This window comes from Camelus dromedarius, chromosome 31 (genome assembly GCF_036321535.1).
Source record: "Camelus dromedarius isolate mCamDro1 chromosome 31, mCamDro1.pat, whole genome shotgun sequence".
NCBI lineage: Eukaryota > Metazoa > Chordata > Mammalia > Artiodactyla > Camelidae > Camelus > Camelus dromedarius.
The window spans coordinates 10171534-10199013 of record NC_087466.1 but is presented as its reverse complement, the minus strand read 5'-3'; the positions used below and the strand labels follow the sequence as shown (position 1 = coordinate 10199013).

Genomic DNA, 27480 nt, shown 5'->3' with positions numbered 1-27480 from the left:
GACTGAAGGAGATGACGTACATCAGGCACCTTTCGAGGTGGCTGACGGTGTGCACATCAATAAGCCTGTTCGGCATATTATTGTATAGACACAAAGATTTCTTTATTTTAACTCTTTGGCAGAATCCCTCATCTGTACAGTCATTACAGTTCTTTGGGTAGGAAATAATTCTGGGACCCTTAACACTTCTCACCCATTAAAGTTTCTCCTATCCCTGGATACACTGAGACTCACCAGTCCTGTCACTCGGGCTATGAAGCCCTGGTCCTGTTTAGCTTGGGTAACAGCTTCAAGCTCCTGAGAGCTGCAAACGAGCCGGCCCAAGCCATGAGCACAGTGGTGTAATCTTTCCTTAACAGGGAGACAGTCCCTCACGGGGTGGGGGGTGAGGTGTGGCAGAAAAAGAGGGAACCTCTTCCCAACAGAAAAACAGGAGACTGAATGCAAACGATGAGTACCTAAAGACTATCCTGAAACGTACATTTCTCCCAGGGAGCCCTGTAGGATAAGAGATTATCATCCCCTCAGCAATGCTATATGCTCATCTCTGTTTACACCACATAAGGATCTATAGCTTACAGTTTTTGAATTCTTTCTTATTAACCTCCTCTGCCTGCAGTGTCTATTATCGTTCATCAATCAAACAAAAACACATCATGAAGTATTTATTACTTACTCTGTTAAATTCCCTGGAGAATCAAAGAAAAGGCTGTGGGTAGAAGACGAAGTCTTGGATTGGACAAAATAGGCCTTGGTTTTTTTTGTTATTCTGATTCAACCTCATTTATCCTCTCTAGGCCTCAGTTTCCTTATCTGTAAATTGGGGATAACAGTACCTACGTCCTAGAGTTGCTAAAAGGATCAGATAAAAATTCACCTTTCCTGTATTTCAATTTAGTCACCAGGATACTGTAATTAGGAGTAAATGAGAAAATATTCATAAGGAGTATCTGAAAGCAGATAGCATATAAGTGAACTTTACAGTATCGTCCTTAAGCTTACAAGCCAGTTAGGGAAACAATGATATTGGTGGAAAGATGAGGAAACAAGAGATGGTGATAACCAAGATGGTATGAAAAGCAAAAGGAAACATGTTGATTTGAGTACGCACTGCCTGTCAAGTCCCTTCTATGTGATCTCATTTAATCAGAAGAGCAACCCTATAAAATCATTAACTCTCTCTCTCTCTATATATATGTATGTATGTATGTGTATATATATATAAATCTCCCATAGTCCAAGTTAGACCATTAGTAAGGGGCAGAGCCAGTATTTTAGCATTAAGAGACAGGACTCTTCTCTATGACTGTGTTCCCATGAGATTGTTCAAAATCTTTTCTAGATGAGGCCAGCTTCAATGGAGAACTATGAAAAAGCATGACGGTCCCAAGAGGACTGTCCAGTGGTGAAGCACCATAAATGCCAACTGCTGACTGAGACCAAGAGAATTCTCTGCTCATAGTGGGAATAGCTTGACAGCCAGGTTGAATGAGAACTTGCCACTTGCCAAGGGCTGACCACGTATCAGACACTGTACAGGTATTTAACCACCTCTGTCCTTTCAACAGCTCTATCAGGTCTAAATAGTTTAATTTCCTTAACAATAAGGAACAGGACTTAGACTATGACTAACAGCTTATCATTTATTGAAGGGTATGGCCTATCAAGGTGCATGCTATTATCAATCCTACCTCCACTCAGAGAAAATGAAATGTAGAGAGGGACATGAATTGTCAGAGGTCACTAGGCTCCTAAATTTGAACCCATCTCTAACTCCAAAGCAATTATTTATTTTATGTGAAACAAAGACCCAGGGAAGGCAAAGAAAGTCGAGAATGCAAGGCTGCCGGTGGGACTAAGTTAGAGTTAAATTACTACCAAGTTTTTCTTTATTGATAGCACTAACATCACCTGCTTCTACTGAGAGCTGAGTGTCAGGCATGGTACTAAAACTTAAATTACACAACACGCTCTGTGAAACGAGCTAATTACTCTATTTTACAGAGTTGTAAACCGAGGCTCAGAGAAGGGAGAAAATTCACCCAAGGTCAGAGTGAGTAGAATCAGAACTCCGGTTTGGGTGACTCCTGAGGCCCAGCGTCTTTCCTCGGCATCAACAACCAAAATAACACACCTTTTTCACCCAGCACTAGTCCATTCATAAAGACTTATTGCCTCAGAGACAGAAAGGCCACGGAGAGTCCCCTGGGGAGTCCAAAAGCCAGCCCCCAGCACCTGCCCCTACAAAAAGGCGAAGCAGGGACCCGGCCCTAGGACCACCTCCCTCAAAGTCCTCGTTCCACCACCCGGAAAAGCCATGATCCCGTCCCCACTAGTTACCCGCAGGCCGTAGATCTTTATCCACTCGATGTCCCGGCGCTCGGTGTCCGAGCTACAGTTACCACAGCCTCAGTCCAATACCTCCGAAGTATCCCAGGCCCGGGGCAGCGGCTGAGGCCCGACCTCCATCTTGCCCCGGGGTGTTCTCTCTGAGAGCTCCGTCGGGAAACTATCCAGTAGCGGGAAACAACAGTTCCGTAGGGCTACTTTGTCCAGGAAGGAAAAACTCCCTGCACCTTGTCCTCTTCTCTGGGAGCTGAAAAAGCAGAGCATTCAGGAGCGTGATAAATGCCTGACATAGCCGAGAGGCGAAGCAACCCACTCCAGCCGGGGAGTTTGGAAGGAAATCAGCCCATATCTAGGAGCACAACGGATCCTTTAGAAAGGTGCTCTCTGCGGGGCGGAAGTAGGGCGCAGACAGCGGAAGTTCCCGCCCACGTCCCGCCTCCGCCCCGGCTCACGCGAGCTGGGTGTTTCCTGTCTCTCTCAGTCCGGGTTTGGAGACTCCGGCGTCCTCCGGCTTTTCATGGTAAGGAGGGCGGTGCCCACCGACTGGGGTCTCTGGGAGGCCGAGAGAGCGAGGCAGAGGCAGAGTAGAGGAGGCAGGGACCGAGAGGAGGGGGTGTGGTGGCGGGCTGTCGCGATAGCGGACAGGCGGTTGGGGGAGTGGATGGGGGCGAGGCCGAGGGTTGGGGGAAGGGCTTTGAGTGGAGAATTTGTGTGTGTGTGTGTGTGTGTGCGTGTGCTGGGATGGGGGTGAGGGTGGGAGTTCCTGGCATTAAGGGCGTTTGGGCTTGGGGAGTAGGTGTGTGCGTGGGTGAGTAGGGGGAATAATCTCTTAAGTCTTTAGTGTTTGTTGGAAATGAGATTTGGTGATTGTCAAGAGAACAAAGAGATGTCATTGAAGACGGACTTTTAGGGTGGAAAATGAGGATACGGAGAGGGTTGTGGAGAATGGGTAGGTTATGAGAGGGCGAGGTGGGATTCCTTGTATTGGCGCGTTTGGGGTTTTTTGGAAGTTGTGCAAGAGTTGCTGGGTTTCTGGAAAGTGGTGAAGGAGCTTCCAGGTGCATCTGAATACACGGTCCAGTGGAGTGGAGGAAAGAAATAGAGGGAGCCGGAGAGCAGGTGTGCGTTTGATGCTGGTGACTCTGTAGAGGGGTGCCAGGGTACCTTCCCCACAGAGACCAGCACCTTAATAGGAGCCTGAATACTTACGTAGTCACTTCTGTTGAAGCCCAAGATGGCTACACCTAAGGAGCTGGGGATGCCTCACACTCTGTCTCCTAGCTATTGGAAGGTTTCTCTGTGCTTGGAATCCTTCAAGGGTCTGTTCCTTGAATACCTCTTTTTCTCTGGGTGGGAATGACCCAAGTTCAACCCAGACCCTCTTTTTACTTGTCTGTTCTGGATCTCTTCCCTGGTAAGTGCAGCCTGTAGGGAACATCCGTCCCAAGGCCACTGCTGGAAAAGAAAAATGACTCAACCTCTGTCTTTGGACGGCTCCATTTTGTGCAAAGTAAGTTCCACCAGAAAGGAAGCAGGCACTAACCAGTGGTTCTCAAACTATGGTTCCCCAGACCAGCAACATCACCTGAGAAATGGTTAAATTTTTTAGCCCTATCATAAAGTCAGTCTAGGCATGGGGCCAAGCAGTCTGTTTCAGCAAGCCCTGCAGGAGCTTAAGAGTAATGGTTTCTTGACTTGGGATATGCAGTGAGAGGGGAGTGGGAGTAATAGTGGGATACTTGTGATACTTTTCTTCCCTTAAAAATGGGATTGACGATAACATTTTACACACTACACTGTTCAGAGAAATAGGCTAGTGTTTTGTGTGCTAAACACAGGAAGAGAAAGTAATCAACAGAATGCTTGGAAATAGCAGTTGCTGTCCTATAAGTTAAGTTTTAGATGCAAAATGATATTACAGTTATGTAGCTGATTGAATTTAGTTTGGTTGAAATGAAACAGCAGACTTTTCAGAGTTGTAGAAATTCCCTCAGTTTGGAGGGGGAACCAGTTTATAATTAGCCTCGAGGCAGTGACTCTTAGATCTAGCTGGTTAAAGAAACACCTTAGCCTTGTGGCTCTCAGCGCTGGCGGAACATTAGAATCACCTGAAGAGCTCTTTAAACAGTAGTTTCTGAGCTGCCAGGCCCCTCCCCAATTTGCTTAATTGTTCTGCGGTGAAGCCAGTTGTAGCAGTACTTTCTAAAGGCACCCAGGTGATTCCAGTACAGCCAGGGCTGGGAACCTCTGGTCTTAAATATTGAGAGGCAGAAGGGAAACCACACGAAATACTTTAACATTTACTCCTTGAGAGATTGTGAAGATTATGGCTTTAACTTCATTTTACAAGTTAGGAAACTGAGACTCAGTGAAACCGTTTGTCTGAACATCACACAGGACTGTGGTCCAGGTTTGCTAAACTCGTTCAGACCATACTTACAGGGGAGACAGTTCTACAGAGAGATGTAGAGGAAATTTCTAAGAGTGACGGATTTGGGGCCTTTTTTTTTTTCCTGTTGTACTTACCTGGGTCTCATTTCAAGTCAAGGGTTTTTCCCCTGGGGCTGATATTTATGTTTTAAGCTTGCATAGAGTTGCTTCCTGTCTATATTCTGAAGCTGAGAAATAGGGGCTTGCTTTTGTTTTTGATGGTTTGGTTTGTTTTTATGTGTGGTCAGGAACTCACAGGGCCCATTGAGCAAGAGGTTGGGGAGTTTCTCCCAAGACCATGAAGTTAAATGTAGCCTGATTGGAGTGAGGGCTACACAGAGCTTTTGGAACAGTGGGCTGCAATCTTGGCTGCACATTGGAATCACCTAGGGAGTTTAAATTCAGAAATTCTATTGTCCAGGACCCCCCCCCCCACCGCCCCAGCAAACCAATTAAATCAGAATTTCCATGGATAGGGCCCAGGCATCAGTATTTTTTTTTAAGTGGAAAGCTAGTGTTTAGAGCCATCTACGGTGTGCTCAAGGGAGGTGGGAAAGAGAAGCTTTGACTTCCTCATCTAATTGGAATAAACTGAATAGAGTTGGTAACCAATACCTCAAGTATTAATTACCAGTTTTGCTCTCTCCTGCCCACCTCCCCAACCTCGTTAATAATGAAATCAAGCCTTTAAAGCAAGTTAAAAAGCAGACTCTCAGCAGGGATGGCTGGGGAGTCCTCCGTGGAGAGGTTTGCTGAGAGAGGTTCATTGTCTGCTGCTTTGTGTCCTCTGCTCCCTGTGACTCAGGCTTAGGGACTTGAGCACAGCCAGAACCTTTTTTCCAAGGGCCTCTCCTAGTATTGATGGACCTTTGAAAGGGTGGGCTCCAGAAAGGCTCAGGGCTTTCTTTGTCTATTCTCAAGTCTCAAGCTAAATCAGGATGGTTTCTACTTTTGTCTTTTAGTAATTCAGCGAATGTCAGCAGAGCTGGAGATGATCTCCAAAGAGAAGATAATTTAAGACTTTCAGAGCATTCTCAGATAATCATAGTTTGAGTGTTTCGTGTTGGAGTGTTTGCTCTGAGCCAAGGGCGGGGCTGAGCACTCTCTGTGGCCTCCCTCCTCGCAGCCCTGGGAGGGAGGTGTGGCGGTGGTCCCCACCTGACAGCCCGGACTAGACTCAGACAGATGGCTCCTGCAGGCTCCCGCAGCTGGTAGATGGCGGGGCCTTAAACTCAGGTCTGCCTTCCAAAACCAAGCTCTAAACCACAGGTGGCCTCCCATCTTTTATTCAGAGCTCTTTTGTACTTTCTGGAGGAGGGGTGGGGCCTTCTTACTCAGTTTATAAGTCACAGGTTTATGTATACAAAGCACATCCATTGATAAGATCATGGGCTTGAGGCCAGGCAGGACTTGCCCGCATCTTTCACTTGCTTTGTCACCAAGACACCTCTGTCACCAGTGCACTTTGGGAAGTGCCTGAATGTCTGTGTGCCCAGGTATCAGAATCTACAAGATGGAAAGAATGGTAGCTGTCTTCCAGCATTGTTTGGATTTTAAGTGATTGTATGTGTTGATCAAAATTAAAATTATCTTCTGGAAGGGAGGAGTGGGAAAGGCCTTAGATGGGCTTTATGGAGTGATGGAATTGTTCTGTCTTGACTGGAGTGGGGGCTACATAGATGCATAAAGTGACCAAACTCATCAAACTCTACACTTAAAATACACTTTACTGAATGCAAATTATCTTTCAAAAGGTATCAGAAAGCAAAAAAAAAAAAAGAAAAAAAGTACAGTACACAGAAGTGTCCTTTATGACTTTTTTTGGTCTCTTTCATGGTAGGTGCCTTACAAAACGTACAAAAGACACCATTTTCCAAAAACATACTTATTTTTGTGTAAATTTAGATCAGAAAAGGTATTTCCATTTAGGGGCAAATTTTCTTAACTAACCCATCCCCACCTGCTCAAAAAATGCAAACCCGGAACTATAAGCTTTTTTACCCCCTTCCAGGTCTTCAGAGTTTTCAGAAATTCTTTATTCCCATCAGCTCTTTCTGTCACCCATGGACAACACAACATGTCTTTCTAGGGGAGATGGTTGATGGTAACTGTTAGCGTCAGGTCTTTGGGACCGATTTCAAAGGAAGGCGGGAGGGAGGAGCCATGGCTTCCTCTTGGCCTCTGTCTTTTGTGTTTGGTATCAGGTCCTAGAGACCCCAGGTGAGCGAGGCCTGAGCTTCTGCAAACCTTGTGATGTTTTCGCTAGATGAAGCTGAAACAGTTTCTTGAGAAAACACTTTTCTCTCCAGGAGGCCATTCTTCCTCTGACACTCTGCAGGGCCCTGACACCAGTTCCCCACTGGGTGATTTCCAGGCTACTCTTTTGAGGGGGTAGAGGGTCAGGCAAATTGGCCCTTGTCTCTGCTGTTACCGGTGGATGGCAGGTTGCCACCCATTGGCCCCTTATCCCATTTAAAAAACAACATTTGTGTTTAATCAGTTATAAACATAATACCTGTTCATCGTGGGAGAGCTGAAAAAGACAGACAGACATAAAGGATTTTTTAAAAAATCCTTTTTCAGTATCAGGGTATAGTTTTTAAAAGTTTTGTTTTGTCAGTGCCCTCCAGCTGGAACTACCAAGAGCATGTCTGTAGTCAAACGAAGTTGGGTTTATTTCCTTGATGCATTGAGGGAGACCTGTGGGGCATCTCAGAAAGAGATTCGGGCTTGTGACAGGTGATTTTGGGATGAAATCAGGGAAGTGGGGCTCTGCTCTGCATTGGATGCTGTCGGGAAACAGGGCTGATTCTCTGATTGGGTCTCAGTAATTCCTCACTTGGAGCGGGGAGGATAGAATGAGGCTCACGCTCTAATTGGTAAAGAAGCAGCCGTGGCTCTTATTGACCATTTTAGGAGGGACAATGTTCTTGTTTTTGTGTGTTCAGGCATAATTACAGAGTGGCCTCATTTGTATTTTGATCCGACCGCCTTGTCTGACGGTGATGTGTTGTGAAATCATTCATGTTCTGGGGGAACCCTGGGGCCTCGCTAGAGGGGCCAGGCCAGCTGCTGGCTGTCAGGGGCTGCTTTCTCAGTGCTGTGCCCCAGGTTCAGTGAGGACTTAGCCTCCTCTTGGACATCTTCTCAGCTATAGGATTTTACCTATTCAAGAAATGTTTTCTTTGAGTACACCTGTGCCAGGTACCAGTCTCCTTTTCTATGTCTGCTTAAACCAGGCACTACGTCTGTGTCTTTGAGATGGTCACAATAACTGGCAGTGCTATTAGGGAGGCTGTCCTCAGATCTTACTATTTGAGGTGACACTAAAGAAGTCTCTAACTTTGCAATAACTCGCTTTGAATTTTTATGTTTGTTGTTGAGTGCTTAGAAATACTTTTTCCCTATCAGGGGATGGTAGTTGAGATCCCACTCGATTTCATAAAAGCTTGTTTTCATCTGTAATTCAACTGAAAGGTGGTGCTTTCAGCTGTTCCAGGGTGCATGACAATAAGGAAACAGAGACCTGGGCAGTGCTTTTGGCTGTTTTAGAATACAGCCAGGGTGTTCATTTATACAAGTAGCGGGCAAAGAGGAAGTCCCGGTAACACAAGAGTTGGTGCAGACTTGAACCTGCAGGGTCAGCCGGTAAAGTCAGTGTAGGAGGCTGTCTGTGTGGAGTTTGGGGCAGATTGGGGGATGCATGCCCCTCCCCAGGGGTCATCTGACACCCCAGCTCCCACCACTTGTTTCCCTGCTAGCCTAGTTGGCCTCTGATTTTAAGAGAAGCCAGAAATCCAGATTTTCCTGTGAACTCTTCTGAGTTGTCAGTGTTGGAAAAACTTTGTTTTCAATGCACTATACACTTGGATTAAGCAAAACACATCTGGAGGCCAGATGCAGCCCACTGGCTGAAAGAAGTAAGCCAGGCCTGGTGCCGTGACCCTGCTGACCGCGTGTCTTGTCCCCTGGCAGGAAGAGATGTCAGGAGAAAGTGTGGTGAGCTCAGCGGTGCCAGCGGCTGCGACCCGCACCACTTCCTTCAAGGGCACAAGCCCCAGCTCCAAGTACGTGAAGCTGAACGTGGGCGGAGCCCTCTATTACACCACCATGCAGACACTGACCAAGCAGGACACCATGCTGAAGGCCATGTTCAGCGGGCGCATGGAAGTGCTCACCGACAGTGAAGGTAAGCCCAGCCTCCAGGGCCAGGGTCGTGCCTGCAGTTGAGGGCTTCCTCCTAGTTCAGAAATCCAACAAGACAGGCAGTGCACTCAGGCCCAGGTTTCCTGTCCTGCTCAGTGTTATCGGGCGTGCAGGGAACCTTGAGAGTGAGTAATAGGGAGACCAGATCTAATCGGGGGTGTGGTCAAGGAGGGCTTCCCTGAGGAAGTGTCTTTTAAGCTGAGACCTGTGGATGAGTAAGAGTCAGCTGCGGGTGGGGGAGGTATCACAGACTTGACTTCGCTGTTGTTTTGCAGTGTGACTTTGAGAAAGTTACTCCCCTGCCCCAGGCCTCAGCTCTGGACAATGGACGCTGGACCTGGTGTCCTAGTTGGCTGTCTGCCAGTTCTCTCGGTGATGATTCTGTGACGTCAGAGTGAAACTCATGTGTGACAGAGCTGTGAGCATTTTCTCTGGACCCTTGTCCTCCTAGGATGGGGTCCTGACAAAGACTCGCAGACCTGTATATGAGTCACAGCTCCCCATTTTAGTGTCTGGTGGCCCCGGTCAGGTGGTTTAATCTGTTACTGTCTCATTTCCTCATCTGGTGAATGGGCCCAGTGATACCCACCCCATGGGGCTGTTGGCTCGCAGTAAGTGCTCAATATATGTATATTCAATGCATTTTTTTTTCTTTTTTGTGGAAAGTCACATTAGTAAAGGGCAAATAATTATTTAAAATGGTCCCCCTTGCCATAACCACTTCCCCTCAAGCTAGAACCTCCATGAGGGAACATCCTTTCCTGTCTGGGTTTATGGGGCAGGTCCCATGGGGTTTAAAGGTGGCCCCCTCCTTCATTCCTTGGCCTGAGCTAATTTAGGACCAGGCCAGACCGCAGCCTGGCTTGACCCTCTCTCACCTGTTCCTGAGGCTGGCCTCTACGCCCATGTGTCTGCCTTTCTTGGGATGGTAGTTCCCAGGAGGGTGGCAGGTTTTCACACAGTGGGTGGGACTGGGGGCCCGAGGTGGTGGCACAGTGTGTTCTCTGATCCAAAGAGGGCTGAGGCCTATCCTCTGTGTCCCTGGAGGCCTGTACCTCAGCTTCTCTGGGCTCCCTGGAAACTTGGGTTTCCAGCCCAGCAGCAGGTGAGTGAGGTCAGAGCCTTTTATGAGTGGGAGGATCCCCTCCGCGGGGCCACACCCAGCATTGCCCGGGAGTGTTTGTGGAAATCAAGACAATGGCACCCCAGCTGCTGAAGGAAACAGACCTTATCTGAGAACCCAGGATTGTTGTGGCTTTTCTTCCGCCCTCCCCAGTCTCTGGTGGGGCTGAGGCTGAGTCGCTTCAAAAGCAGTGGTGAAACCTCGTCTCCTTGAAAGTTGTTGCCTTGGTGGCCAGATGCCAGGTGGCAGAAGAGAGTCTGCTGGCTTTCCTGTCCCCCAACTTGGAGACTCAGGAGAGTGGAACCAGGGGGCGGGCGCGGGCTTCTAAACAGCTGCTGGAGGATGTCCTTTCCTGGTGCTTCCTGGAAAACACAGCATCTCCGGGGAAGCAGTTCTGTCTTTGACACTCCGAACCTCAGTGGTTTTCACGAGCACTCCAGCCCCCCACCCCCGTCACCCCACCTTCACGTCGTAGGTGAGGAAAGCTTACAGTGTGGCCTTTTATGGGTGGTGTTTCATTCAAGTCTCACCTTAACCCCTTGAGGGGCGGCTGCTGCTGTTACCGCTTGGTGAGTGAGAGATGCGCATCTCAGAGAGGTGAAATGCTTTTTCAAAAGCTATGGAGCTAGAAAAGCTGATGCTGTACCGAGGACTTGCTGGCTCTTTCGGTCTGCTGTCCGTGGTTTGGTGTGGCTCCCACCCCTGGGCCATGTGGCCCAGCCAGTGGCTTAGTACTGAAGCCCTTTAGGGCCTGGGATGTCAGGCTGGGTGTCCGGCCTTCCAGCCAGCACTGTGCTGGCAGAGCAGTCCTGTCAGCCCCTGGCGAGTGCCCTGCACAGCCTGACTCGCAGCCTGCATACGCCCTCCGATCTATAAAATGGGGCAGTCTGCCCACATCACACAGCTCACCCCGGCCTCCCGGCAGGAAGCCTGTCAGCGGCAGTGGTTTGCCACAGACAGGCCAAAACACCAGGTGCAGCTCATCCAGGTGAGGGAAGCCAGCAGCACTGTGTGCTGGTAAAGGACAAGGGCTCTGAAGGTACCCAACAAGCATGCGCTCTGTTGCCAGAAACCTCTGCAGGATGCCCGAGGGACTGGTTGCTTCTGGGGAGGCGACCCAGGCTTCCAGGTTGGGGGCAGACTCTCTTGCACTCTGTGCCCTCCTGCCCATCTGAGTTTTATACCCTGTGTGTGTAGTTCCTCAGCCGAGAAGATCATGGGTATTGGAGTGAGATGGACCTGAGTTTGTGTCCCGCTATCACCTGATAACAGTCCCAGGTCACACCTATGGAGCTGTTTCTTTGTTGGGCTTTGTGCTAATTTAGGCTCATTTGCCCTTCCCTGGTGACGTGGCAGTGGGCGAGTGACTTTTTCTCTGAGCCTGTTTCCTCATTTCAGAGTTGTGAATGATAATGCTTTTCGGGGTTGTCACGGGGATTACGTGAAGATGGCAGAAAGCCCTTGACAGAGTGCCTGACACTTGGGGAGACTGAATGGGAGCTGTTCCTTGTTGCTTTAGTCCTGTCTGGGCTGGAGGTAGAGGTGGAGGGAAGCCCTGTGGTGGCGTGGTGGAGTGTGGTGGGGGGGGTTTGGGGAGCCATCTCAGCACGTGGGGCCCACCTTGGCCTTGAGGGATGAGAGTGCTGCAGTTCCACGTTACCCCTACAGAGGTCGCTCTTCTGAGAAGCCACTGGCAGGGATCAGGCCCAGACTTCTCAGAAAGATTCAGTTCTTACAGTGCTTGAATTTCTCCCTGAGCCCTTGTCAACATCGTCGTTGGCAGGTGGGTTTATGTGGCACCTTTGGGAGTACGAGTTCTGTCTGGCACTCACCCGCAGTTACCCGCTTCATCCTTGTGGCTTGGTGTAGTACTTTCCCCCCTTGAATGGCGGCTGGTTTCTTGCTAATGGAGTATGTAAGGATGAAGTATGTGAACTAGGTTAGAAGAGTGTCATTAATCCAGGTATCAGCACACATTCCCTAGAAAACCAGTGGGGAAGTCAGTGTAATAGGTGGGAAAAACCGCGTCACCCCTTTCCCTGAGATCTTTCCCAGGCCTTCTGCCTTTTGCAAAAACTCTGAAATATGGTGAAAGCGTTTAAACTGTGAATAATATAATAAACTCCCCTGTGCCCCGACTTGGACAAGGACTAAAACATGCCCTTGCCCGACGGGGCCTCTCTTGATCTTCTGTTGGCCTCTCTCCCCTCCAGAGGTAACCGCTAAGTAGCCTGACTGTGGAGTCCCTGGGGTGGATTTCAGTCTTGGCTGCAGAGTGGGTCACCCTTGGAGCTGACTTCTGCTGCCCTGGCCCCCAGAGTCCGACGTAACCGGACAGGATGTGGTGGGCGTTAGGACTTTAAGAGCTACAGGAGCCGGGACTGAGAACCAGTGGGCTGGCTCTTCCCATCAATTACTTTACTACAGCTGTTGAGGTCCCTAAATAATGATTCATTGGAGGTTTTTTGGTTTTTTTTCCAAAGATGTTATGGTGTCTAAACAGAAAAAAAATGGGGGGGCAAGAATTAGGTCTGTTATTTATTTATTTAATAGGAGTACTGGGGATTGAACCCAGGACCTTCTGCATGCTAGGCATGCATTCTACCACTGAGCGCCACCCTCCCCTGGCTTGGTGCATTTCTAAACATTATATAAACGGTGTTACGGTGTTGCATAGTTTGCAGGCTTTTTGCTTTTGCTTTTGCTTTTGCTTTTGTTAGCATTTACGCTTGTGAGATTGATCCCTAAGAAAATAGCACTAGTTCAGACATCTTCCTGGAGTGGAGTGTTCCATGCTAGGAGTATCCTACGGTTTATGGGGTCGTGTTCTGTGCTGGTTATTTAGACGGTCTCCAGCGTTCACTGTTAGGAAGATTGTCATTCTTAAACGCTGTCCCTGTTGCATGTGTGTTTCTCCAGGGCCGTGCTTCCCAAGCTTGGCCACACCATGGCAGAAAGTCTTATTTTTACTTTGGTAAATGAAGAGAGCCGGCCAGCCACCCCAGGGGCTGCAGCATTCAGGTCTTACCCACAGTGGGAGCTCTATCCTAGAGTTTATTCCCAGGAAGGGAATTGGGGGTCATAGCCTCAGTTTGATTAGATATTAGCAATTGTGTCAATTTATACTCCCCACAGGGTCTGGGCACTGTCAGTGTTTACTTACTGCCAGTCTGATGGCTGTGATACAGTACTCTGTTGTTTTATTTAACATTTCCTAATGTCTTTTAATGGATGTACTGGGAATTGAACCCAGGACCTCATGCATGCTAAGCACGCGCTCTACCACTGAGGTACACCCTCCCTCCTTAACATTTCCTTATTTCTAGTGTGTTGAACATCTTACGTTTGTTGGTCACTTGTGTTTCATCATTTAGCTGTTGGACAGTTATCTTGTTTACACATTTTCCCATTTTCTGTTTTTATTGCTTTGTAGAAGTGAATATTCCGGTTTTCTTTATGGTTTTATGTTGTAAATATCTTCTCCCAATCTGACTGTTGACTTTTTTGATGGTGTCTTTTGATACCTCAGTTTTTACATAATTTTTTACATGTACGTCTTTGATCTATCTCAGTCAGTGGTGCTCAACCAGGGAGATTTTTGACCCTCAGGGATGATAGGCAATGTCCAGAGACATTTCTGGGTGTCAGTTTGGGGGTGGGAATGTTACTGGCGTCTTGTGGGTAGAGACCAGGGAGGCTGCTATGTCGCCTACAATACGTTGGACTGTCCCTCCGTAACATAGGATTACCCAGCCTAAAATGTCAGTAGTGCAGAGAAAGGTAGAGGAACCCTGCCCTAGAGATTCAGGAATGAGGCGGCTTCCTAGAGTCTGAATTTGTAACAAGTACCTTAGGCGACTTATGAACAGGCAAAGTTGAGGACTATAAAAATATAAATGGTACTGTGGTGAAAGCGAGGTCAGTGAAGGCTCCCTGGAGGAGGTAGAGGGTGGGGAAGGAGAGAGGAAGTACATGTCTGCTTCTGGGAGGAGGCGAGCCCACGGCCCAGATGCCCACCCCTGAGAAAAGCCTCCTCCCAGGTACGGGAGAGCCAGGCAGACTCCCTCCTGGGGCTGGATCACGTCGCCTCTGGAAGCTGCCGCCACTCCTCTCTGTTCTCCAGCCTTGATGTCGTGTGTCAGGCTCACCGTCAGAGACCTGATTTGAGTGCTGCCAGTAGCCCTGGCCTTGTGCTCTGTGCTTCCTGCATCTTACCTTTATGCCAGCCCCTGAGGCACCATTTTTAGAACAGGAAACCTCTGGACAGAGAGGTTAAGTGAGGCTCCGACGTCACCCAGCACGTAGGCGCTGAGCTGGCTTTCCAGCACAGGCCCGCACTCTTAACCACCGTGCCCTCAGCCCCACGGGAGCCTCTGTGTCTGCCCACCCCCCACTCCCCGTGCTGCTCTGCAGCCCCCGGCTGCCCTGACCCCACCAGCCTCCCCGAACTGCCCAGCTGCTCCTGGTGCAGGAAGGACGCCCCACAAGCAAGAAGCTGCTTGGCTTCCATTAGCTCTTTGTGCTAGGGACTGGAGCTCTTTGAAAGGGATCAATTCCTGCTCTGAAAGCAACTAAACTATTTTGAAGTCAAAATGCTAATTGAAACCTCATGGAGAGTGTGCCTGGCTCTGCCCTTTTTTTTTTTGCCCTTATTTGTCCAAAGTATGATTCCTTCGCCGCAAGCATTTCCTGGCGGCATTCTTGAGCCGGAGCCCAGTGTCACGGTCTGCCTATTCGTTTATGAAAACTCTGGACCTCGCTTGGGTAGTTGATTTCAGGGGCCTTCGTTCTTTCTGAGTAGCAGGGTTGTCCACGCATCAAAGGCAGATGAGGACGTTTTCTTCCCGGAGCAGCTGGGTAGAGTCCGTTGCCATTTCTCCCAAAGACCGATGTTCTACCTGACTTCTCAACTCCGGTGAAAGGAGTTTTCCTACAGTTTCTTGCTTATTCTTTGTGGGCTGGTTCTGCCTCCTCAACTCGGGAATGTCCCTGAACCTCTCTGTGGCTCTGTTTTCATCTGTGGAAAATGCAGGAGAATGCGCCTCCCTCAAGAAGAACTGTTGGGAAGATGATACAGTCTTTCTATCCTTGAGAGCGCGTTGGAAGAAAAGCACGTGGTCTGGGGTAACACAGAGCTCGTGAGCTGGTAGCGTGTAGGCCCTGTGCTTTGGCTGCCCTACGGTGGGTTAATGACCAGCTTTTAAAAAAAATTAGCTTACTGTTCTTTAAAAATTAGGAGATTTAACGGGAAATCTGCATTTTTGGCTTTGCCTGGTGTATCAGAGGCTCTTGCTCCCTTGGGCCTCGTTGCTGCCTGGCCGCTCTCGGTTGGAGCAGAAAGAGCCCCGTTCCCCAGGGGGCCGGGCCTGTGCTCTGATCAGCGACCGGCCTCAGCCCGCCTGCCTGCCCTCGGCTGTCCTGCTTACTCAGGGCCCCTGTGGGCACCTGAGCTGTATAACAGGTTCCAAGTCCATGCTTTGTGGTCTCAAGTGGAGAAAGAAGCAGAGGATGATGGTCAGTGGTGCTGTCAGGTGAGGGCATTTACGACACTGTGAAGGCCTCGCCCTTCCTTGGAACCGGAGTTAGACTCCAGGCCACTCGTTGCATTGTGTTTGCCCCACTGTACTTAGGAAACCATCGCGGCATGGAAGTAAGCACCAAGCAGAAGGCTCTGGAGGGACGATATCAGACCTTTATCCAAAGGCCCAGGAACCGTGGGCTGGAGAAGTAGTTGCTGGAGGGGAGCGTGGAAATGGCTTTATCGACTCTCCTGGTGATTGTGGCAAAGAGCACAACTATTGCACCAAAACACGAGAGCACACTTGGCAGGGCTGGATCTCGGGGAGGTGGGCCGACTCTTGACTCTGGATGTGACGGGGTGTCAAGGCTGCTCTTGGCCTTGGTTGGCCTCTGCTGCTGATCCAGGGCCCGGGATCTGAGGGGAGGACTGGGGAGGACACAGTGGCCTTAGGAGTGGAATTGTGGCCCTTTTCCCAAACTGAGAGCAAAGGGGAGGGGAGCGGGGGGCAGAGAATGACTGATTCCTGTGTAAGCCGCCTCGCTGCCCGGGGCACTGGCGGTGCCTCCCCTGCAGTGTGCAACAGGAGACTTGGGGCCCCTTCCTGAGGTGGCCCTGCTGGTCCGGAAGGCTGGGGCTTCGCTGTCTGCTTAGCTTCACATTTTCTCTTGAGACGTACTTGATCTTTGTTCCATCCCTACTGCCCTTTCCGGTACCGCCTTCTCTTCCCAGGCTCCAGTCCTCTTTCCTCCTCACAATAGTATTTGCATATCAGTGGAGGAATTTTGAAAAGCTATGGATGTAATCTTATGGAGGAGTAGCAGGCATCGCAGGCCAGTGCCCAGATGGGAGGTGGGAGAGGATGTTGAGAAGCAGAAGGGCTTGCCTTGCCGCAACCCCCAAGAATTTTTCACCGTGTCTGATTCTGGTCAGCAGCTGGGACATGTTTCCATAGCTCATAAATACAAACACTGGCCGCCCCCCCCCCCCCCCCCCCATGTTAGACTGAACTGCTGGAGAGCAGCGTCTGTCTGGTTTACCATTTTATCTCTGATAGCTGTCATTAGCCACTGAGGGCTTGTTTGGGGGGTTCTGGATGGGACTTCCTGTGGTGGTGCTGGTGAGTGTCTGGGGGTCACCCCTGGGAGCCAGAGGACACAGTCTGCGGGAGTGAGCCTTCTGCTTCCTTAGAAGTGGCTCTGTTATTCGGGAGTTTGAAGAAAGCATTGTTGGAAAAGGGAGTAGGTATTTTCACTCCAGAAGCCTTTTCCCTGTCACTGGGATGTGGTCATTTGGACCGTTTTATCTGGGTGTGGTGCACTAGGCCCCCTTAGGATATTCTTGGCAAAGGGATTTTTGAGGGGACTTTAGAAACATACTTTTAGGATCCAGGGGCCCTGGCACCCGAAAGAGGCCAAGATCTATGAGTCCAGGGTGTGGTTGTCGGGGCCAGCAGGATCTGGGCCTTTGCTGGTAGGTGGGCAACCCCCTCTGTGGCCCTGCCCTCCCCTCGGGGGTGGAGGGAGCCAGTCCTCAGCGCCTTCGAAGAGGAGCACCCAGGTAACGAATCCCCCACTCCTCCCACTGCAGGCTGGATCCTCATTGACCGGTGTGGGAAGCACTTTGGTACGATACTCAACTACCTTCGTGACGGGGCGGTCCCCTTGCCCGAGAGTCGCCGGGAGATCGAGGAGCTGCTGGCAGAAGCCAAGTACTACCTGGTGCAGGGCCTGGTGGAAGAGTGCCAGGCAGCCCTACAAGTAGGTGTCAGCCTTTCTTCCCCTGTCGGCCGGCCCACCTGCCTTCCTCACTCTCTGCAAATGAGGGCAGGTCCTCCCTCCACGAGCTGCTGTGAGTTAGTGAGTTAACCTGGGGCCTCTCCCCTCTGGCCAGAGCGACCCGTGAGAGGCCCCCCCTGGAATGTTTAGGCCACCTGACTGCTTTTGGGCTTATTTCAGCCCCGTGGTGTTGGGTCCTGAGTGCATTGCAGCCCTTGAGTGCTGAGCCAGGGGATATAAAACTTGATCCATTTTCTGGGCATATTTGGGACTTTGTCTCGTCCGGTGAGTCACTGTTGAGAGCCTAGCGTGATCCCTTCAGACAAACACCCTCCTATGCTGGACCTGGGGCAGGACCATGGGGGTCAGTCCAGTGATAGTAAAGTCCCTACAAAACCAAAATGCTTCTGGATACAGCCCGCAGCCGTTGATTTCCGGGCTAATTAAGACATGGCAGAGCATCGGAGGAGTCCCTTTGGGCTGTCATGGGAATCGGATCTGTCCATGGGAGGTCTTGTTTGTGTGCCCCCGAGCCACGTGTCTGTGTGCCCCCCGACCCCGGAGCGGTGCCCGTAATGCCCAGCTCCCCAGGGAACTGCTGTTTGCACACAATGCCTCTACTGTAAATCTAACAATGTTGTGGCCTTTATTATTTTTATTTCACTTTCTTTATTAAAATAATGCACATAAAGCATTTAAGAAGTCAAGTTATATTAAAAATAAATAAATAAGTAAGTAAACTGTGATAAAAAAAAAAGTCAGGTTAGTATTGTAAGCAAGATTAATGTCAAAACACTCCCATGTGCCTTCCACCCACTCCCACCCCTGAAGCGGCCTCTTAATTCTCGCATCAGTTCTCTTTATTCCCATATTTCCTATGCTATTTATTGATATTTCGGTTTTCAGCATTATCTACCTGCATTACTAGAGAAAATTAAAACTTAGTTCATGCACGACCCCAACCACTACCATTCTTGCACGCACATATGCCTTCTCCCCGTGTCGTTTATCACAGTTTTGGTTAAATCAGTATTCAGAGTTTCCACTGGATTATGTAAACATTGTTAGCAGTTGAGCCACAGAGTATACAGTGATCATTTCCTTTCTTGTGTGACTTTTTGGTTTGCCAGAATTAGTGACTGCGTCGTTGTTTTTTTGTTTTGTTTTTTGTTTTTTGTCTACTTGGTTTTCTGAATAGTATCCCTAATTCAGCGTTAAATCCTCAGAAACGTCAGTCTCCTTTTGGTCTGTTCAGACACAGCAGGGAATCTCTGCTTCACCTTTGTCTTAGAGACATGCCCTCTGGGTTCCCACTTTTTGGTTTCTGTTAGTCTGAGGTTAAGCCTCCAGGACTATCCTCCTAGTTTCTGTCGCTTTTATCATTCTGTTTTCCCAGAGGGTTTTTTTCAGTTTTGTCTTTTCAACCCTCCGTTGAATTTTTCATTTCTGCTATCGTGTTTCTAATTCCCAAGAGCCTTCTCTTGTCCTTTGAGTGCTCTTTTTATATAGCAGGCTGATCTTGTTTCATAGGACGCAGTATCTTCTCTTGTCTGTCCGATGATGCTATTTGAAGCTTGCTTTCTGTGGCCTTCATTGTGTGACTCCTTCCCTTACTTTTTCTCTTTGTTTTGGTCTCATATTTGAGAGCCTTTCCAAGAATAATCTGATAGTCCTTGGTCTGTTGAAATTTAAGAGTAGGACTCTTAACAGGCTGTATGTATTGATCCTTATTGTCCAGTGGGCTTCAGTGGCAGATATTAAGTGGAAACCCTCCATGTCAGAATCTGTAAGCCTCTTTTTGGACAGATGGTTCCTGTAGAGGAATCCTCCACACACTCTCTTGCCTGGTGGGTATAAACCTGACTGGCTGCCTTCTGAGATCTGGGGGTGGGAAGGGGCCAGGGTTGGGTGGGGGTCCAACTGGGGGTTTCACCAGTGCTTCTGCCGACTGGCCAGCAATCCTCTGCTCTTGCCCTGTGCCCACCAGCCTTCAGAGCTGTTAGTGGAAAGTCTCCAGAATTCTTTCTCATCCACTGACTTAGGTTTCTGCTTTCTCTTCCTCCTTGGATATCACTCACCTGAGATCTGATTTCCACCCTTGAATTGTTGACATCTTTTGTCTGCCAACCTCACTTCTCCTGTTCTTTTTCTCCTTATGGGCTTATACCTTTTTATTCCTCTGAAGTCGCTGCCATGGGGTTTCAGGAGCTTTGATGCAGTCATATATCGTCTGCCATGTGTAAGGTTTATTTTTGAGCAGCTCCCTGGTTGTGAAAATGTGTCGTTGTTACTGTTTACCGAGCACCCTGGCATGCAACAGTCCTGGCCAAAGAGCAGGTGCACTGGAGAACTCCCCTCAGGTCGGCCCCCACCCTAACTCACTGGTGCTAGGAGTCCTGCTCTCTTCCCAGCCATGGCTGCCCCATCTCCCTTCACCAGAGCCTGTCTTTGCCTGGCAGGCCGCTTAAACAGCAGGCCCCCCAGGCTGAAAGCACATTTTGTTCCAGCAGAACAAAGATACTTATGAGCCTTTCTGCAAAGTTCCTGTCATCACCTCATCCAAGGAAGAACAGAAACTTATAGCGACTTCAAATAAGGTATGTTGGAGGCACCTTTGTGGCATTTCTTTTGCTCCCAAAATGACGGAGGTTCTTTTGAGTAAGTTTTGAAAGAAAACCATGTGTAATTGCCTGAGCAAGGCCTCAGAAGGGGTCAGGAATGGGAACCTACAGCTCATCTTGTGTTGCCCCTGGTGTTGGGTCATGCGGTCTCCGCCTCCAGCCCCACCCCAGCCAGCTGCGAGCTCTGAGGGCGGGGCCCCAGCAGCATGGGAGGTCGGTGGCTCACTGCATGCACCTGCACGCCGAGTAACTCTCTCCTTCCTTTTTCAAAACAACCCACAGCCAGCCGTGAAGTTGCTCTACAACAGAAGTAACAACAAATACTCATATACCAGGTAAGGTCTTGGCCAGAAAAGAAATCCACACGCTAGTAAAACCGCCGCGCGCACTAGCCGGGCCCATCTGCCCTGTTCCCTTCATTTGAGGATGGTCCTTCTGCACCTCTAGAATGCCCCGAGGGGTGTGAAACCCAGTTCACCCATGCCGTAAAACTCGCCCTCTAGCAATATACAGTTCAGTGGTTTCTATTATACTCAGTTGTGTAGCCACCACCACTTCATTTTAGACCATTTTCATCACCCTAGAGGGAAACCTTGTGCCCATTAGCAGTCACTCCCCATTTCCCTGCCCCTTCCCACCTCCCCCAGCCCTTGGCAACCACTGTTTTGCTTTCTGTTTCATGCATGTGCCTATTCTGGACATTTCATATAAATGTAGTCGTACGATAGGTTGCTATTTGTGACTGGCTGTTTTCACTTAGTGTAATGTTCATCCGTGTTGGAGCATGAATTGGGACTTCATGCCTTTTTACGTCTGAATAACATTCCATTGTACAGAGAGACCACGTTTTATCCGTTCATCAGTTGATGGACAGTTGGGGTTGTTTCCACTTTTGGGCCGTGAGGAATGATGCTTCTGTGGCCTTTCGTGCACACACACACACACACGTTTTCATTTCTCTTGGGTAGATGCCCTAGGAGAGGCATTGCTGGGTCATGTGGTAACTCCAGGTTTAATCATTTGAGGAACTTCCAGACTGTCTTCCCAAGTGGCTACACCATTCCATGTTCCCGGTAGCAGTATAGATGGGTTTCTAGAATGCTTTTCGGCTCCTGGGAACATGGGGCTCTAAGTCAGGAGCTTAAGGGATATAGGGGGATTTGACACAATTACTCAAGACCCGTGAAGGGACCCAGGATAAAGTCTCCCTTGGGTGGTTCACTCGGCTACTCACGTGGCTTGGGGGACCCCCTTCAGTGTCCCCACCTGGCACCTGTGCCCGCAGGCCCCACGTTCCCAGCATTCCATCTCTGGCTGCTGCACAGGGGAGCGGCCCCTCTGGTACCCGGCTAGGAGCACAGGCTTAGAGGCCGGAGCTCTCTCTGTCATTTATTTGGCCTCAGGCGATGTTCCTGACTTCTCTGACCCTCTCTTTCCTTTGAGCAATGAGGACTGTAGTTGCTTCTCTTGTGGGCTTATCGCGAGGATGAAAAGAGATGGTGGGGACAACGGGCCCGGCATGTGCCAACACTCCACCGGTGGTGGCAGTTACTACCAGCTTGTAATCACCTTATCAAATGCTCTTTTGCAGCAATTCTGACGACAATATGTTGAAAAACATCGAACTGTTTGATAAGCTGTCTCTGCGCTTTAACGGAAGGGTCTTGTTCATAAAGGATGTGATCGGGGACGAAATCTGCTGCTGGTCCTTCTATGGCCAGGGCCGCAAGATCGCTGAAGTCTGCTGTACCTCCATCGTCTACGCCACCGAGAAGAAACAGACCAAGGTAAGGGCCTCCAGAGGACGTTCTGAGTGGCTGGTCTGAGATCTGTACTTGCACAACTTTACTTTCCACTTGAGCAGAGTGCTCTCAAAGAGGGGAAGGCCTGGAAAATGCTTTCCTTGGTTCACGATTGCCCATTGTTAAAATATTATCTCTTGGGCCCTGGAGAGATCCAGGTGTAGATCTTGGGAAAATGATGGCCTTTGAGCAAGTAGAGATGATCGTGCTGCACCCGCGTTCCTTTGCCGTAAGTGCTGGCTCAGACCTGGTACCCGTGTGTACCCGCTGTCGGCGTCTCCTCCGCGGTCAGTGCTCCGACACCCATGCTGCTCCTTGTGTCCCCCATGCCACGTCCTCTCCTGCCAGGCCACGTCCATCCCGCTCCTCGGGAGCAGTGCTGCCTTCAAGATCTTGACCTTGTCATGACCTGCTACTTCCTTGTCATCTGTCTGTCCTCCTGTCTTACCCACTGCCCTGGAGCTGCCTTCCACCCTCACTGGCCCCGCTCAGCCCTCCTCATGAACCTCGATGGCTGCCTTCCCAGCACACGACTCCCTGATGGATCCAGACTCTGGATCCATTTTTATGTCCTCCTCCCCAAACCAGTGGACCTGCCCTCTCCCTTGGCCTGTCACCGCACTGTTCTGCAAAGCTAGATCACACCGCCAGGTGCGGTGGAGAGTGGGTCCACTGTTCACGGACGTTCCCTCCCTTTAGGGCTTCTGCTTGCCTGCCCTCCTTCAGTCTGGTTCTGTGTGTTTTTAAGTCATATCATACACTCTTGTCGTTTTCCTTTTCAACCTATCGAGGGGAAATCTGGTGATCAGGGACACACACGGTAGGTCTCCTGAGGGCCAACTTCCACACATCGGGTCACCTTTGTACAGATCCGTGGGTCACCTGCCCAGGTTACTATCACTCTGCAGCCCTTGGAGCCCACAGCTCCATGTGATCCTAGAGCAGCCTCAGAAGCAAAGCACAAATGAGAGAAAATCAGACCATGAAGTAGAAACCAGAGTTCAGACTTCTTAAAACATCTTGTTCAGTATTTAGAACATATCCTAAAACATACACCTTGTTTCAAGGGAGCCAGGAAGGGAAAAACTCTTAGAAGAGGTTCTTTTTTTGTTTTCAAAGGTAGTGGGGAACAGAATCGTTCCCTCTTTCTAATGCATTAGCAAGACACATGCCTCTTTTCTCCCATGAACTTTTTTTATTTCTTTTATTTATTAATTTTTTTTTGGAGGGGGAAGTAATTAGGTTTGTTTTTCATAGCGGTACTGGGGATTGAACCCAGGACCTCGTGCATGCTAAACATATGCTTTACCACTGAGCTATACCTCCCCCGCACCATGAACTTTTTTTTTAGGGCTGTGAATTTCACTTGTGACTTGACTCCCCATTTTGTCACAGTTTGGTTTTTTATATATGTGGAGTACCTCTGCCCTTGGATATTAGAAGCCAATCATCACACTGATTAAACTTTAACACAGTGACTTGGTGTTTTTAGAGCTTAGCAGGGAGCGAAGGCACTTAGAGACTGCGCGGTCTGATCTGTTTCTAAGTTTGCGGCCGGGTTCCCGAGCCAGCGGAGCTCGTGTTTGTGCAGCTGGTTGGTGGCAGGGCCAGGACGGAGGCCCGGGCCCCTCTCCATGGCTCCCTGCACTCTGCTTCCTGTCCCCAGGGCTGCCTCCTTTGTGCACGGAGGTGGTGTTGGGGTGGCCGCCCTGTAGGAACAGGATCCTCCTCCTTTTGTTCAAACTTCTGGGAGCTGTGCTTTGCAGCTGATGCTCGTGTTTTGCTGTCTCAAGTGACTCCAGGCATTCCACTTGAGTTTTTGCATAATTGGCGTCCTCCCAGGGCAGCATTTCACGTGCTTTATCGATTCTTACTGACTCCCTACGGTGAGGGTCCAGTTGTTGCGGCCCACTCGGGCAGCCCTCCTCTGGCTCGTGGTGCCTGACCTCCGAGGGCAGCAAGCGGACACGTGCTTTACTGAGCGGGAGCTGTCGTGTCCATTTCATGAGGGTCCCCAGCTGGTCCCTGTTGGGAAAGAAGGCTGCTTTACGGTGTGGAGTGGCTCGTGTGCGAGGGTGCAGCTCTGTCTGTTAGAAGCAGTGTGTTGAAAATGACGTAGATGTCTACAGGAAGGGAAACTGAGGGGGCAGCGAGACCTGTTCCACTATACCCCTTTTGTTTATTGTGAATTTAGTGCCTGTTGAAAGTAAAAACAGCTTTAAAAAATGACGGTCTTAGGGAGCCCTGGGGTCCTGGTTTAGCCGGGCGGCCCTGTGTGCAGTCCCGGCGGCAGTAGAGGTGGTGGGGTGTGTGATGCTAACTTACCTGCCTTGTGCGTTGTGGGGACGCAGGTGGAGTTCCCTGAAGCCCGGATTTATGAAGAGACCCTGAACATTTTGCTGTACGAGGCCCAGGATGGCCGGGGACCTGACAACGCGCTCCTGGAGGCCACGGGCGGGGCAGCCGGGCGTTCCCACCACCTGGACGAGGATGAGGAACGGGAGCGGATCGAGCGCGTGCGGCGGATCCACATCAAGCGCCCGGACGACCGGGCCCACCTCCACCAGTGAGCGGGCAGTGGGCCCCGCGCCGCCCCCTCCGCCCTCCTCTGCCCTCCTCCTCCTGCTGTGCACTCAGATCCTCCGGCCCCAGGCACCTCTCGCTTCCCTCAGAGGCCAGAGATGCTTTCGTAACAAGCCAGATGGCGATTTTGGTATTTCTTGACCAGGTGAATGGATTGTCTTTACCCAGGTGAATGCACCCCTGCCGCTGAACAAGCTGGGTCCAAGGTCTCTGCTTCCCCGAGAACCCAAGGAGCCCGGGAGCTGGGCTGTCTGGGCTCTCGGAGGAAGGGTGTGAATGGTGATGCGTAAGTGAGAGCTTGTTTGCAGTATTTATTTTTGTGAATGTTGACTTCCGATTTTAGCTTCTTGGGTAGCCTTCCCTCCGGGGTTCATTCAGTCTGTCGGCGCTGAGAAGGGTCCCGTAGTTGCTGGTCCCCTGAGGTGTCTGCGATCTCCCTGTTTCACAGCCCTGCAGCCCAGCACGCCAGCCCCGGCAGTCTCCACCGCCTAACAAGCGGCCTGTCTCGCCGCGGGCTCCACGCCTAGAGCTCTTTGGCCAATAACCGCAGCCCGCAGCGATAGGGGTGGCGCTGGGGGTTCCTGCCACTCACTTGCCGTTCCTCGCAGAGCTCTAGGTGCCCAGCTGTGTGGAAGAGGCAAGCCCGTCAGCCCCTGGGCTGATCTGTGGTCTGGTGTCTGTGGGGACCCCGGTCGGTCTGGCTCCTGCCCCTCCCCCGCCCTCCCCGTTGACCGTTCCCTTCCGGGAAGGCCCCCAGGCCTGCCCACGGGCATGGCGCGCACACCGCTCCCCTGTGGGATCCATTCTTCCCTCCTCAGCCTTTTCCCTGTTAAGTGGGGCTTACCCCAAGCAGGCGCCCTGTCCTTTGTTTAGAAGAAATTAAATTGTGGCCCCAGACTCTCTGTCCTGGTGTCCAGCCGGACCACCACCCCTCAAACCAGCAGCCTAAGGATGGCTGCCTGCCGTAAACGCAGCCCTCACCTGGAGATCCCCGCCGTGTCTTTGCCTCTGGTTTGTACACAGTGGAGTGTGGCCATCAGTGAGCAGAGGGGTAGGATGTGCAGATCCTGTGGGGTCTGGTCAGTGTCTGAATTAGTGTTTGGTTCAGGGACGTGTGTGACTGGATGAGGATGTGTGTTCGTGGCTTCGGGCTGCTGTCTGCACGGCGCCCGTGTGGGACGGACGTTCCCGGTTACCTACCTCCCAGTCCCCTCTGTGCCCGGGATGGGACAGAAGGGAAGTTGTGACGAATATGGGTGGTTGAGACTAGACTAGGTGTAGTAGTTAGAGGGAGATGTGAATGTGTGCAAGGTAGTGGATGGATTTTGTCTGCTCTTCAAGGGAAAGTTACTGTTTTATACCAAAGGTATTAATACAGGCGGCCTTTGACACAGTGTATTCCAAAAAAACGAGTTTATATTTTGAAATGGTTTTTACAGCTCAGACTTTGTGCTCACCGCCCTACTTGTGACAGTTGTACGCCTTTATTTTGTATCCAGCAGCAAAGCCTACAGCAAAATCCTCAAACAATCATGACTGAACCTAAAAATCACAGATAGGGTAGGTGCTTCTTAATCTGTTATGTGGGAAACTTTCATATTAGGCCATTTGGGTTTTATAAAGCACTAATGAGGATGTGGGGGGGCATAAGTACTATTTCATAAACATTTTATACTGTTGAAGTTTTAAATATCCACCCTGCTGTTTGGGTTGGACTTTTTTAGAAAGTGAATGTCAATGCTGATGTTTCCTGTAGGAATGGGAAAAGCTGTGGCATAAATCTGTTTTTTTAAATGTTTATGTGAAGAGTAAGTCGGTGGAGCCGTCTGATTTGTTGGGGCTTCTGCACCCCCGGACCTAATGTTTTTCTGGCCGTCTCTCTACTTCCGTGTTTCCTCCAACTTTGAACTTGTAGTTTGGAGTCTTTGCTTCCCTGGGATGTGAATGAGTTCGTAACACATTCCACGGTGAGCGATGCTGTTAGCGGCACACAGCCAGGAGCCGACAGTGTTGGCTGGGCCAAGCTCTGTTATCATGTATGTTCTACGTGGAGCCAATTTCTTTTATGAGCACTAAGGGCAAACAAAAGTCGATATTTCCATTTAAGAACCATCCAAGTAAAACACTGGCCTAAGATTTGGTAAAGAGTAAAGTTTTATTACCTGCTAATAAATTACAGTGTAAAAAGCGGAATAGCTTTGGGTCCCTTGTAATCAGGATTTTTCAAATAAGTCATTTGATGGGTGCCTGGCGGCCTCAGCCCAAGACAGGTCTAAGCGCCGTCCTCCTGCAGGAGCTGAGCTGGGTGGTCGCTGGCCAGGGACCCCGGCCCTCCCTCTGGAGGGTGTGCTCTCTAGGGCTCCACCCAGAGTCATTGTAACACGTGTGTGTCCTGGACCTTTCTGTCTCTCTGTACGATGGAAAAAAATGCTCTGAGCTTTAGATGTAGTCACTGTATGTTGTACAAGCATTTCTGGACATATGTAAAATAAAGGTTGTGTAACGCTTCTGTTTCAGTCTGTTTTCTGGGTCTTTTCAGAGACGCCCAGCACAGTCCAGCCATTGAACTGCAGTGCAGTTTACAGCAAAGAGGGCAGAGTTCCCACCTTCGACTTCTTTATCACCTGAAAGCTGCTCAGAGTGAAAGAGATGAGTCCTTTTTTTTTGTAAGGTTTGAATTTAAACACTGAAAGGAAGTCTCGAGCGAAAATGCCTGAGTTAGTGAAAAATCGGACCATCAGCTGGTGTCACCTCTGATTTAACATTTGGGGTGGGGAGAGCTACAGCTCACCACCCGACCTAAGGATGTGAAGGAGCTGGGTACGTGTCTAAGTTCCATTTATTTAAAGCAAAATTCAAATTTTGCAGCTTTATGCTTTCAGACCATAACTTCATCGTGCCTCAAGGGCAGTCACCCCCTCTTCCCCCCTCCCAATCCCAAGTGACAGGTTCAAGTACACACAGAGTGTAGGTCCTACTGGAGATGTTAAAACCACCCCTTGGGTGACCTGAGGTTGGCTCCCTTAAGAGGACGTTTCAATTTAGTGCCACGGAGCACCTGAGGGGTTGG

The 27480-nt window shown here is 50.0% G+C and overlaps 2 protein-coding genes across 4 annotated transcripts in view; one reads left to right on the top strand and one right to left on the bottom strand.

Annotated features, from left to right (window-relative positions):
* Nucleotides 1–2510, bottom strand: part of UBE3B (ubiquitin protein ligase E3B) — a 47263-nt gene extending 44753 nt beyond the window's left edge. The window contains exon 1 of one of the 2 annotated variants that reach the window (XM_010999156.3): nt 2341–2510. The gene's annotated coding sequence lies outside the window, so the exon portion shown is untranslated. The remainder of the gene's footprint in view (nt 1–2340) is intronic. The other variant, XM_010999157.3, reaches the window with a different exon arrangement.
* Nucleotides 2511–2789: 279 nt separating this feature from the next.
* KCTD10 (potassium channel tetramerization domain containing 10) lies at nt 2790–26919 on the top strand. 2 transcript variants are annotated; one of them, XM_010999155.3, is made up of 7 exons: nt 2790–2869; nt 8755–8968; nt 17217–17386; nt 19915–20001; nt 20308–20360; nt 21617–21812; nt 24179–26919. In XM_010999155.3, exons 1-7 carry the CDS (start codon nt 2867–2869, stop codon nt 24395–24397), a joined length of 942 nt encoding a protein of 313 aa, XP_010997457.2. In that variant the 5' UTR covers nt 2790–2866; the 3' UTR covers nt 24398–26919. The 2 variants fall into 2 exon arrangements, with proteins under 2 accessions (XP_010997457.2, XP_010997456.2); XM_010999154.3 differs by having other exon boundaries at nt 19912–20001.
* Nucleotides 26920–27480: the final 561 nt, after the last annotated feature.